The sequence below is a fragment of the Balearica regulorum genome, chromosome 17 (assembly GCF_011004875.1).
Source record: "Balearica regulorum gibbericeps isolate bBalReg1 chromosome 17, bBalReg1.pri, whole genome shotgun sequence".
In the NCBI taxonomy this organism is placed as follows: Eukaryota; Metazoa; Chordata; class Aves; order Gruiformes; family Gruidae; genus Balearica; species Balearica regulorum.
Genome location: NC_046200.1, coordinates 10,826,887 through 10,840,000, shown reverse-complemented (window position 1 = coordinate 10,840,000; position 13,114 = coordinate 10,826,887). Strand labels below are relative to the sequence as shown.

Here is a 13,114-nt window from a genome sequence, read left to right as displayed (position 1 = left end):
TATTATGCTTTAATCCACCTTCTCACTGTTTATATCTACCCAGTCAGTAGATCTCACATGCTCAGTGAGAGGCTGACAGTCACCCTAAACTCACCGGCGATGCAGGATTCTTTATCTCCACGGTCAATCAAGAGGTATCTGGGACTTTCAGGGAACCAAGGCAGAGCCGTAAGCTGGATCAGGGCAGGCACCACATTGCTAGCTAAGAGGAATGGCCAGCTCTCCTCCCCTCCTAGTAGCTCCCTAGAGAAAAAACCAACCAACCAAACAAATATAATTTATACAGTACATTTTACAACCTGGCAAGAGCCCAGCATCCTCTGCTGCATATGGGCACTGGAAAAGAAAGGAGAGGGGTAGTAAAGAAAAGGAAAAAAAAAAAAAGAAAAAAAAGAAGAAAGATTTAATAAGTATAAACTGGGCTTCTTGCTCTACATTACCTGAGTCCAACAACCTGCCCCAGCACCAACCCCAGGGCTGTAAATGATGCAGAGGTCAAGGCCACAGCTCCTCTGAGCTTCTTTGGGGCACTTTCCGCTAGATACATGGGCTGAATGTTCATGCTTACACCTGGGCAAGGCAGACAAATGCTGACCTCAGCTTGCAGACAGAGCAGACGAGGACAAATGCAGTCAGCCACCTCTTGAGGTTGCCAGCTGGACTCTTCTGTTGCAGACCATGTGATGACTGATCTTACCAGTGCTTATTATTTACCCAAACCTTCAATTTCACTCTTATTCATTGTATAAGCTACTAAACATAAATTTCCATACTCATAAGTAGTAGTTGATAATGAAACTGAAACCTGCCAATCCTGTGGTCTTTTCAGCACCAAATCCAAGGTTATAAGTGATGCTTCCCTCTAGCCCCCATTTTGAGGGGGAAGATCATATTTTAAGTCACTTGTATCAATCACTATTTCTTTGGATGAACTTCTATAAAAGCTTTAATGTTGGTGCCCATGCTGGCAAGTGACTGATAACATTCTTACAAGCAGATAGGGATTGATTTTCAGCTCAGTTTCTCCCAGGGCTCCCCTCCCTGTGTGCAGAGTGCACACAGATACTCACATGTGTATTAGACAAAAAAATCCCCCACCTGTGTATGCTTTAAAAAAAAATCCTTAGAAGCAAAATATAAGATCTGTATATAAACTTTCTCATTCATGTACATGTGTGTGGTCAGACTAGAGGATTAATTGCTTTAATGTCTTGGATCGTTCCTATTTAAATATCTTCTATTTCTAACTGGTACTTGTTACCACGTTTGTTATGTTTCTCATGTTGCCGTACCTGCATTCATGCCAGTAAAAAATCTGCTGAGCATAATCATTTCAAAGGATTTTGCCATTCGGCTGAATCCTGACAAGATTGCCGCTATGATCACAAAGACGTTGTTCAGCAGCAGGGACATCTTCCTTCAGAGAGAAAAGACACAGTTGTGAGCACATGTGTGTCAGGTTTAGTTATCAGATAAAACACTTCACACGGCAGATCCAACCTGCCATGCCTGGAAGCTCAAGGTGAGCTGCTCAGCTCCACCACAGAAAATCCTGGTTACTCAGAGCCTTACGCGAGGTGTCCGTGTGCAGATGCCAGATCAGCAGTTTTGGTGTATTGTTATGAAAACAGGAATCAGCATTGACAGGTAATCTGCAGGACTGGTACAATTAGGGTCATCTCCAACTACCAGCATGACCACAGGGTGTCCCTGCAGTGCTGGCTTTACACACTGAAGGCAGCATGAGGTTCTCACGCAGATGCCTGGCTCTTGCACTCACACACAGTTTCCCATTTGAGTGGAGAGGAGTATTCCTTCAGTGAATCATGTGTGTTTTGGGCTGAAAATGCTAATGTCAAAATAGGCATTTTTCATGTAATAGTATGATCCTCATGAAACTTTTGTCAGAAAGTTTTCATGTGTTCCAGGAGGAATTTCTGCCCAAAACCAGGAAAAAAAAAGAGAGTTCTATTGACCCATAATAGCCAGTAATGATCTCTAGTCCCAACTCACTGCCCTACCTACTCTTCAGAAGTCAGTCTTTTTTCCTCTTATTCAGGATGGGATATGATTTTAGTCCAAAGCAGTACAAGGTGAAATCTCAACACTTTTAGTTGGATAAGGAAGCCATATCCTTTCCAGATGTTCACATGCCATGGGAGACAGTCCTCCAATCCCACCCCAAACCATAATGGTGCCTGCTTCATCATATAAGAGGAGCAAACAAAAGCGATAGCACATAGAGGAATATTTTGGGGTCAAGAGAGAGGGAAGCAAAATCTAACTTCCTATTAATTTATGTTAGTAACACTGGTTTTTTTTCTGAAGAGAACTGAGGATAGAGCTGTGCATGAAAGATAGGTGAGGAGAGACAGATATTTTTCAGAGGCTCAAGCACAGGGAAATAAAGCAACTGTGAAGATTTAACAAATATCTCCTGAAATGATTCAGTCAGAAAGGTGGATACACAGCCTGTGAGACATGAGGACCTGGGATGCAACAACTGCTCTTTGCAAGCACCTTCTGTTTTTCCAGTGTCATTCCTACAAATTCCCACAGTTCATTTGGAAGAAAAATCCTTGGTCTGTTCCTTCATGATTTCCTATTTAAAAGGATGGCAGAAAACTGGGCACAGAAATTATGGTGATTATGTAGGTGGTTACTGTGATACGGAGTTGAGCTGAAATCCTTGTAGCACTTCAGCTGGGTCAGAATATGATGAGAAGGTAATGTGGGGAAAAGAACTGCTCCCCGTTGGGTTTTGAGATGTGAAATACTGCCATATCAGGTAGTTTCTCCCTGCCAGCTCAGAATGTTAATGGCAGACTGATCTGCGATAGAAAACATGTTTTCATTATTTTTAACTGCGGTAGGCGGTGTGCTGTAGGGCTCATAATTCCTCTAGGACTAACAGAAGCTGCAAAGCTTAAATTAAAATCCAGCATCCTCTTACCTTCCCAAGACAATGGCCATGGGACCAGCAACAACAGCCCCAGTAAGTCCTCCCAGAGGGTACGCAGAGACAGTGAAAGACCACAGCAGCAGTATCACATTGCTCTCAAGGGGAACACCAGTGCGCTCCAGCCAGGTTTTGTTCATGAACGTCTGGATATACTGAGAGGGAGGGACAGTGCTGCATAACCATGACATAGAGATGAAGGACACTGAGAAATGTAAAGGTTTCCTTATTAAAATATCTGTTTATTCTGTGTTCGTGCCTCCAGACCTTTGGTTGAAAATGGCCTCTGGTTCTTAGATGTCTTTTTAACAGAGGGTTCAGAGTGTAAAACCATAGCTGTTGAAAAGTTGTACTTGGTTGGGATCTCTATGTAGCTATCTTGGATAATTTAAAACTGTGTTTCATGGGTCCCACTTTGGATTTAAGGGCAAAAGTCAATTTCAAAGGATGCAGGTTGGAAAATTTTAGAATTAGATTTGCTAAAGCAGTTGAAACAAGGCTTTTGAATTCTCATGACACTAGGTCCTGCTCAAGGGTGGCTCTTGACAACAAAGTCTTGTACCTCAGATATGCATTATAGTGAGGGAACATCACATCCTTCCCTTCTCACCCTCAGTATTAGCAGACTGCTTATTTTCAGTGGCAGGCTGCTGTTTATAGCCAGACTGAGGGCACTAAGGAAGTGTCTGTCTCAGGAGGAGGCTCTCAGACTAGTGGTACTTACTGAAGTTGGAGCATTGATGATGGAGATGTTGTAACCATACTGGAAAGTGCCTCCAATCCCAGTGGCACATATTGTCAGGATCAGAATCTTGCTCTGAAGCTGAAGAAGACAGATAGAAAATGGATGGCTTCATTGCACAGAATAAAACAGCTCAACAGACATTTGGTCCACTCACACTTTGAGTGGTGTGAAATGAAGATTAGAATAGACTACAAATGTTGTCATAAAATGGAAGGTGCCAAAGACAGAAATAAAATCCCCAGATTTTTAAACTATCTCCCTCTATTGCAGAACAGTATTAATAATTCATTGGCATTCACAAAGCATTTGGGACTGCTTTGGGGCAAAGGCCTGCAAGTGTCTTTGGTTTAATATTTAACATGTAGGCTTACAAGAAGTCAGTGCAAAACCAGTAAATACTGGTAGAGACTGGTGTTATAGCTTCAATTAATTAAATTAATTACAAAACCTGTACTCACATGATGAATTATTCAAGAAGAATTGCCATAGTTTAATGACTTCTGCCTCATTTCTAGCTAAGCTCTATTGGACAGAGTTTCTCTGTGGTATGGGAGATTTTCTCATGGCCATTTCTATCCAGTGCATTTCTGATTGACTGGCATGCTATTTCTTCTACTTTTTCATGGTAATGATACATAGTTTAGTGTAAAATAGAGTGCCTTTCCTATGCTGCTTCAATGTCTCTGTGCTGAACTTTCCCATTACACAGTTGTTCCTACATGTTCTTGTGTTTAGCACTCTATAATTGCGTATTCAGCCAGAGTATTTTCTGCATCTTCAGTGTTATAATATAGGTGAAATGTGGCAGACAATGGGTCCTATGCCATGCTCTGGTCTCCTTGAGCTCATTCCTCCAGCAGTATGGTTCATTGCTTATATTGCCGTCTAACACCGCTGCTATGCCTTCGGAAGCACGGCAGGTGAATGGGGCTGCTTCATGCAGCATCCTGGGATCAAGGTGCTGGTATAAAAGTGAGGTCTCTTGACTTTCTGATGGGTATATAACAAGCTATCCCGGCTGACACAGTATGGTAACTGAGAGCTCACTGGCAGGCTTGTGAGCAAAAAACCATGCATCTTTTTTCCCTTTGCAGTAGGATGCACTGAATGTTATTGTGTAAATGGGTGACCCTCAGCAGAACAACACTGGGGCTAACTGTGGAGAGCCAGGGACCCTGTGTAGAAACTTTCTAAACACTTTTATTGATCTTTTCTCCTCTGTCTGTAAGCCTCAGGTCACTCTTGCCACTACTGCCTGGACACTCTCCTGTGTGACTCTGCCTTCAAATTGACCTACAGCTTCTGCAGAGGAGCACAGCTGAGTGTGAGCAGCATCATGTCTCCATGTTCACCTCACCATCAGTGAACATCCCTTCCTCGTTGCGGCCACACCACCCCGTTGGTTGGTCTCTCTCTGTGTCACCCCGCCACCCTTGTCAGTTCACACCTAATTTGTGCCTGTGCCTTTGGTTTCCCCATCTGTATGTGAGATCCTGTGACTGGCAAGCTGTGCCCTGATGGTGTCTTTGGACTGGGAGCACTGTCCCATGTCTCAAGACCACTCTAAGCTTGCTGGGGGCCCATGGCCTTTAGCCTGACACCTCCTGCACAATGCACTGGGTGGCCCAGCGCCAGGGTGGCTTTTGCCAGCCCCTCCCAGTGGGACAGCTCTGCGGGTGACACGAAGAGCCCATGCTCAGGCTTGGCTGTTAGTGCAGGGCAACTCAGGCTGGATTGTGTTTTGCTACATGAATATGACCCCACTGACCCTGAGAAGAACTTAAGAGAACCCAAAGCTGGGGAGCTCTTTCTGCTCTACCTGCTCATTTTCTTCTTACAGAGACATCTACCAAAGAAGAGTTTTGCCTAGTCTCGCAATAGCTTTAAAATAACAAATTCAAATAATCTTAGATTTTTCCTTTCCTCAAAGCCTTTTTTTGCAACTAACTTCCATACCAGCCTGAGACAGGACATTCTCCCAGGACAGAAATGAAGCCAGACTGTTCCAACCCTGCAGCAAGAAGAGGCCGAGCGCTCTCCTGTCCCAGTTAGAAGCAGGTACATTTTGCTTGCACTTTCCTTGACTTGACCACTTCCCTGTCTTGTTATTGAGACCTGAGCTAAGGATTGTGCACCTGATATCTCTGCTCTCCCCAGTTATTCTAGTTTTCCAAAGTGAGAGAGATTTCCTCTCCCTACAACATCACATTTCTTTTTTAATCACAATGCCTCAGAATGCAACACTCCTCCTGCTCATTACAGAGTACACTCCCTATCAGGTCCTGTATCACAGTGCTCTTTTGTGGCCATGAGCTAAAGTAAAATGGTTTGCTTCTCCCTTCAGGAGCCACCAAACAGTTCTGTGCTCAGAGGTGAGCTATATTTACAGGGTGACCTTTCCAAACCTTCCTTAACACCCAGCTTCTGCACTATTGTCCCAGCCACAGTGGTGGCGTGCATCTGCCACGAGAGCCATTAGTCCATCAGCTTTATCCCAAGGACTGTGATGAGTAGGACAAATAATTCTACAAGAACCTGATAGTACTTACACAGTCTTATGAAAATTCAAATTAAAAAAAAAAAAGATCTGTCAACAATAAGAGTAAAATAGATGTTTTTTACCAGTCTCTGCAGCTTGTTCATCCTCTTTGGTAGGTTTTCCTCTGTCTGCCAAAGCCTCTGGTACTCTCAGCAGTGCTCTAAAGGATTATTTAAATCTCCAGCATAGGAATGTGTATTTAGTCACCCATTACATTAGGATAAGACACTTGACTTGGCAGGTGTTTTGCCAGCTGATTTACATTCTCAAAACAGGGCTGCATGTTCATTAGCAAGACGGTTCCATTAATTTTGTTGAAAGTACATGACAGTTTGGGGAAATGATTCTGCAAGATCCAGAGCTGTCTAAATCCTCTTGAAGGCCAGTATGGTTTATGGCATAAATTCCCTCTCAAAGCATCTGGCACAGTTGCCCAGTAGCGCTTGTCTGATTAAGTGTGATCAAAGCAGAAGTAAACTACAGCTTTTTTTCTGGCTGTATTTGTCCTGGAACCCAATCTAGGATGTTAAAGACAAAGCAGACTATTTCCTTTGGTCCCATCAGCGACAGGAATGAACGAACCCCAAACCTTTCAAATCCCTCATTATGACAAGCCTTTTCGCTGTACTCCTGTCTATGTTCTACTGACATACAGGCAAACCAGCTGTTGCTGACAAGGGACTGTATGCTGATGCACAGGAGGCTGCAGTCCTGTTCCCTCTCCATAGCCTGGCATAGAGCAAACAGCAACACGTGCAGCACTTGATTTTGTCACTGAACAATCATCTCTGGCTTTCATTTCACAGGAGGCAGAGGGTTTTGCTTTTACATATGCTGTGTGACTTTTTTTGCTTGCAAAGTGCATAATACATAATATGTATTACATTATTTATTATATTATATTCCATATTACATAAAATGTAATATATCTACGTAATACGTAGCGCTGCAGATAAACCTAGTGCTGGGGTGGGCATGGGAGAGTAGGCTGCTGGGGGAAGAGTGAGTATTTGCTCAAGATGTTCTCAGCTCATGTTGAGTTGTCACACCCTCTTGCACAGCATTATCCTGCTGTTCTTTAAGCCTTGTTCTCCCTACAGCCTCAGAGGGCAGAGAGAAGAGGCCTTCTGAGGTCAACGGGGGCTGACTGTACCAAGGACTAGAACTGGGTTTGTGCTTGGGAGATACTGATCACGGAATCAACTTAGCTTCACAGAGGCATGGTGGAGAAGCCTTCGTACAATGGATTTATGTCACACCCTGGGAGTACCAAATTGAAACTCAGTTCTTTTTTAATATCATGATTAAAAATTAAATAAGTCTATGCAGTAGAAGCCCCTCCTCTACCCCCAAGAGGCTCCAGCTAAATTCTAATGAGTTGAAAAGGTTTCATCCCACTGTAATAGTGGCTTCTTCAGTGAACTTTCATCCTTGTATCTTGGATTATCTTTTACTAGTGTGTGAGTTTTATACTCTTCCCTTGTTAACTGCCAGTCATTTAAGCAGGACAGAGTAGCTGGCAGGCCTTGTGTAGTGGGTTTGGCTCATGTGGTAGTGGGTTATTGTTCCTGAAATGGTTCCCTTTTCCATGTAAGCTACAGAAGACAGCAAGGCAGCAGTAACAGCAACGACAGGCTTGCTTCTTTCTGTAAAATAGAACTCCAGTTCTCCCCAGCAGTGAGAAATGGTGTATCCTTATGAGTCCTAGAGATGGGGCGTAGTGGAGATGGAGGCATGGTGCATTGCCAGTAATAATAGCAAAGCTGCTCTTTCACAAAATATCTGGCCTTTAGGAGTAATCATGATATTTTAACATCCTTTCATCCTGCAGAGTGCAATTTGTGAGGGGCCTGATAGATTTCAAAGTATTCAAAATAAGGGAAACTTTTTAAAAAATGCCTCTTTGTCTCTACTCAGGTTTTACTACACCTGAACAGAAATATAAACCTGTTCCACATGGCAGAAGTATTCTCATCACAAATGTGTTAAGTAGGGATGTGGTGCTGCATCAGCTGCAGCCACTAAGCGGCAGGAGAAGTACAAAATTTCCTGTATCAAGCTCTGAATTCAACACACCAGCAGTTTGCTGCGTGTGGCAGGGCTCAGAGGACTACCTCTAACAGCGTCCCAAATGATAACTTCTTCACTGGGGAAACAGATGGAACTGTACGAGTTAACAGCCTGATGTATAGTTTAGGCAACAGGTATCAAGAACAGTAATACATTCAAAAAGGAAAGCCCTAGTTTCTTCCTGCTTCTATTCTGAATGAGACCAGTTTTGGGGGTAGATCTCTTCCAGGAAGAAAACCACATATTCTGTATTAGGGAAGAGCTTTCTCCTTTTTTTTCCTAGCATCTTAGAAGCAGGGACCACCTAGTGAAGTCCTGTGGGTAGGCGGTGAGATGCCGTGGATTGTGGCACAGGCTGTTCACAAGTCCCCCTGCTCCAGAAGGGGCATAAATTGATTGTTGCTGTGGCTAGATCTGTGTGTGCAGCTGGCTAGCTGGAAGAGGGAGTTCCTGGAGGTTGTCCTCTGTCTCTTCTAGTAACAGCTGCCTTGATGAGGAACGGATGGATAGATTTTTTTTCTCCTACATAGCATTTATATGACTTGCGCTTTGGTGCTGACAGGTGTTCACATTGGTTGTGTTTCTAACTGGCTTCCTCCTGCACCTTAAAAAAACCCCCAGCATTCCCAATGTTCAGTCCTCACAATTTCAGAGTCACAGTTGGTGTAGATGAGAAATCTCCAGTCTTGGGGTCTGTCACCAGGGTACAACCACTGCACTGGAGTTACTCAAACTCCTGGCTTTGGAAGCCTTCACATAAACCCAGCAGGTTTCCAGTACCACCATGGGGACCTACCACGCTCTTCCCTCAAATATTTTTGTACTGAACTCAAACCTGTCATAACCAAGGTGAAATATGATGCCATGGGCATGGGAGAGCAGTTATTTGGAAAATGTGATGGCAGTCTCTGCCTGTAATCATCTGACTGCAGGAATAAGTAGTAATCCTGCCATTAGGAAAGACCATCAACACATGCTCTTTGATCTGCCACGCGCTGAGACATTCCTTTGTTTTAGAGTGTTTTTACCCCAGAATTGTCTGGACCAACTGCAATTACACTGCAAGAGGAGAAAAGGGGCCCCATTTCCATCCGTGAGGCTTGGATCTGCAGGATGAATTCTCCCTACAAACGCTACACTGTAAATCGCAGAAGAGATTTGGAGTTGCTCCCTGGCTGGTTGTTGGCTATCTCTCAAGCTCTAGCCTGGCTATTTCTGTAAACCTTTCTCTTTCCTCTTTCACAGTGAAACATGAAATTCCTCTGCCTGCTTATCCTGACTCTTGCAGCACTCACTCAGAGTACAGAAGACAAGTAACATCATCTACAAACAAGTAGCTTTCTCAAGAAACATCCAGCAGGTCTGCTGTTTTTATGGTGAAAGCAATGATTATGGAACTTAGCTGTTAGAACGAATTTTCTTTGTAGGAAATAAGTGCCCTGCTGTGACACCATTATTCTCAGTTCCAGCAGTTCACTAATGTTCCTTAGAAAAAACCCACAATTTATGTAAGTTCAAGACACTGTTTAAGAACTTCAGGAAATGGGCTTAATTGGAGAGGTTTCTCAGGGCAGGGACCCAATGCTGACAGAGCTTCTGCCACCACACAGAGTCACTGGGATGCTTTCCAGACCAGAGGAGATACATGGGAGCCGAGTCCTCTGAGGACACGAGGGCTGATACAGCCAAGGGAACTGGCTGCTTTCCCTCGCCAGCTAGGATTTTTGTATGTCAGAAGAATGGCTCTATGCGCTGTGCACTGGATCAGCAGTCTGCATTTTCATCCTCCTGGTGAGCAATACAGCTTCTGTGGGAAAACTGAGAAAGCCCAAAATACTAAAAATAATTGAAATACCCTTTTCTCAGTTCATTGGGAGCTGTAGGTCATGCTGTGGATGAACTATTCCCTTTCTTTCCTTCTTTCTATCAGACACTGATGCAGGCAGGCAGTTGAAACTGGGTGACCTGAAGGCCAGAGAGCAAACTGCTCGGCTGAACAAAATCTCTGTTCCTGCGTGCAAGAGAAGAGCATTTAGAGTCTGCCGAATGGCAGTAAATGTCGCTGAATGTTGCCATCAGAGGAGAGGAAAAATGTGCAGCAGTGTCGGAGTGTCAGCCTCATCCTGGTTTCTTATTTAACACTCATTTCAGACAGACCTTTTTATTAGAGTTGTCCCCTTGCTTACTGAGGGGCACTTGGACTAGGACACACAGTCCTGCCTCTGGTGAAAACCAAATTACAATTACCATTTCTGATTCCTTGTAGGGGTCTTCAAGAGCTGACAGCATGCTCAGTTGTGTGTGCTGCTATTGTGAGCTGAACATAGACCTCTTTTTATAAGAAACAAGCATTGTTTTTCAGCTTTCTTGTTGATTTGGCCACAGTGCTTATGAAATGGATGTTACAAAATAAAGGCCCTTGAAGGATATTCCCCACTGACAGCTGTGGGAAGTGACCTATGGTGTAGAGGACAGATCACAAGGCAGAACAATTTAACAAGAATGATTAAGGACTGGAAAAAAATAACTGTGCAAAGAGACAGACGTTTTCTTGCTTGATGTCTTCAACTCATGATCAGAAGCTGTTTTGGAAGAGATGCTTTATTTGGATATGTGATCAGGCTCTGCTCAAGGAGATTTAGGTGAGAACTTTTTTCTCATGATACGCCAGATGCAAAGCTTATTTTTGAACTAAAAACCATAGGAAATAAAAATAACATAAACTTTTATTTACAGCAAACCCTGTGCAAACCACATGTCCTTGGAGGGCTGAGCTCTAAGTGCTATCTTTAGTTTCTTTTAACAAACAAACAAATAAAAAGACCCATCCAATTCTGTATGATTCACTTTCTTCTGACTTTAGCCATCACACTGTAGAATTAGCTGATTTGGGACAGGAAATCGTTCAATGAAGGAGAAAGAATTTATATATGCCTATTAAACATTGCAAAGTAAACATTTCAAGTGCCTCAGGCAGTTATGATTACACAGCTTATCTATGCACAGTGGGTTCATGGAGCCTTGTTTCCAAAACTGGAGCAGAAGCTCTTAGCGACTACTCTGTGGTGGATCTGGAACTCTTGGCACGTGTTGTCCATGCCCCCGAGGACTGCGTCTAAGAGCTGAAACACCCTTCCAGTAAGATCCCTCTGGCTGTTGTGGCTCACCCGTAGGGAGCTCGGTGCTGCTCTTTCTGAATCTGTTCCTAGTGCCAGTGCATCAGCCACGCAGCCACCTCTTCTACACCGGGGCTAACAGGGATCTCAGGCATGGCATGTCCCGGGGAGTCCTAGGGTGGGTGAGATCTTGTGCAGACCTTGTGTAGTCTCATACCCTGGTGGGGGGGAGTCTCTCAGAGTGGGCGGTGGAGGGTATCTTTGTTTTCAAATTAAAAGAATTGGGTCTTTAATGCAGGGGGGATGGAGGATTACTCCAGCCAAGGGGCTTGGGGTTAGGTGTCCAGGAATGAGCCCTCTCCACTGTGTGCCCTAAAGCCCAGCTGGAGGAGGTCCCTATGTGTCATCAGACCAGGTATGACTTCTCACAGTAGGACACATCGCAAAAGGTCACCAGATGAATTTACAAACAAAATGTTAAAGAGCAGAGGGCACATGTCACTGGCTGGACGCTCATCAAGTGTGTGGCTGGGGGCTGGTTTCCTGCCCCATCAGCTGCCGACGGGGGTGAGCACTGCTGGCAAGGGCGCCGATGCTCGTTAAGACCTGTGCTGACATGGCGCACAGCTCCTTTCATCCTGCGACCCCGGAGAGTGCTGCGCTGGGCAAAATGGGACCTGCTGCCTTTAAACAAAGCATCTGTTTATTCTTGAAACAATTAGTGAGGGCAGTTAGATCTTGAACTCGTTACTGAGCCCAAAACAATTACGATAAAAATAAGTTCCAGATGGGCTCAAAAAGGAGTTGTTTTTGTCTTTGCTAAATTAGAATGGATTCCATGTCTTCAAGTTCCTCTGGCATTTACGGACAGGAAACATGAATTACACACAATAATTTACTACAAACAAAAGAGATGAACGCTGCAACAGCCCATTTATCTTTGCTCATGTGCCTTCTTGAGGTTTATGTGCTGTTTAACTCATGGGGAGAGTTAATAGCTTTTTTCTTTGTTTTCAAACTCTTTGCTATTTTGGTTTGCAGAAACTGAGCAGGAAGCTGTTGAGTTTCTGTTGCAGGGTTAAGCTTACCTGCAACCGCTGGCAAATGCTTGTGTGTTCCTTAAAATCACCCCAGAAATGGGGAAAACAAACCCAGAGGTAACAGGAAGGTCCAGTAGCAGTCTGTCACTGTGTATGTGCAAAACCATTCCCTTTCAGGAAATACATATTTTTTTAAAATCAAAGGCCAAATGAATCCACAGTGGTGAGTCTGCAACAGACATTAGTTCTTCTTTTCCTGGAATATTTCCTGGTGAGTTGTTTGTGGATTGTAAACGTTTACAGTACAACAGGTTACTATCACTAAGCCTGCAGATGCAGAATGGGTAAATACTGTCTGGAAAAGAGAGCTGCCTCTGGTACCATCGTGTTTCAGTTCTTCTGCGAGTGACTTGAGCAAAGGTTATAGATGGGAGTTCTTCCAGTCGCTTCTTCGGGCAGCTCCAAGAGCTCCCAGACAGAGACCTTTTTCAAAGCCCATCCAAAATGGACTGAGCTTTGGGCATATTTTTATGGAACCTCTGAGTTTCTGATGTCTTGGGGTTTGAAACTGATGCTGCACGTTGACATGAATTCAATTGCTTCCAAAAGGAAGGGGAACACAGAGGACGGCAGGCAGCAACAGTA

The 13,114-nt window shown here is 44.0% G+C and overlaps 1 protein-coding gene across 2 annotated transcripts in view; it reads right to left on the bottom strand.

Moving 5' to 3' along the window:
* The window catches only part of SLC2A11 (solute carrier family 2 member 11), a 12,627-nt gene extending 6,245 nt beyond the window's left edge, over positions 1–6,382 (bottom strand). The window contains exons 1-6 of one of the 2 annotated variants that reach the window (XM_010298396.2): positions 6,327–6,382; positions 3,684–3,782; positions 2,954–3,114; positions 1,293–1,417; positions 441–570; positions 95–243 (exon numbers count right to left, since the gene is read on the bottom strand). In XM_010298396.2, the coding sequence (XP_010296698.1) occupies positions 95–243; positions 441–570; positions 1,293–1,417; positions 2,954–3,114; positions 3,684–3,782; positions 6,327–6,347 (685 nt within the window). In that variant the 5' untranslated portion in view covers positions 6,348–6,382. The remainder of the gene's footprint in view (positions 1–94; positions 244–440; positions 571–1,292; positions 1,418–2,953; positions 3,115–3,683; positions 3,783–6,326) is intronic. The other variant, XM_075769383.1, reaches the window with a different exon arrangement.
* Positions 6,383–13,114: the final 6,732 nt, after the last annotated feature.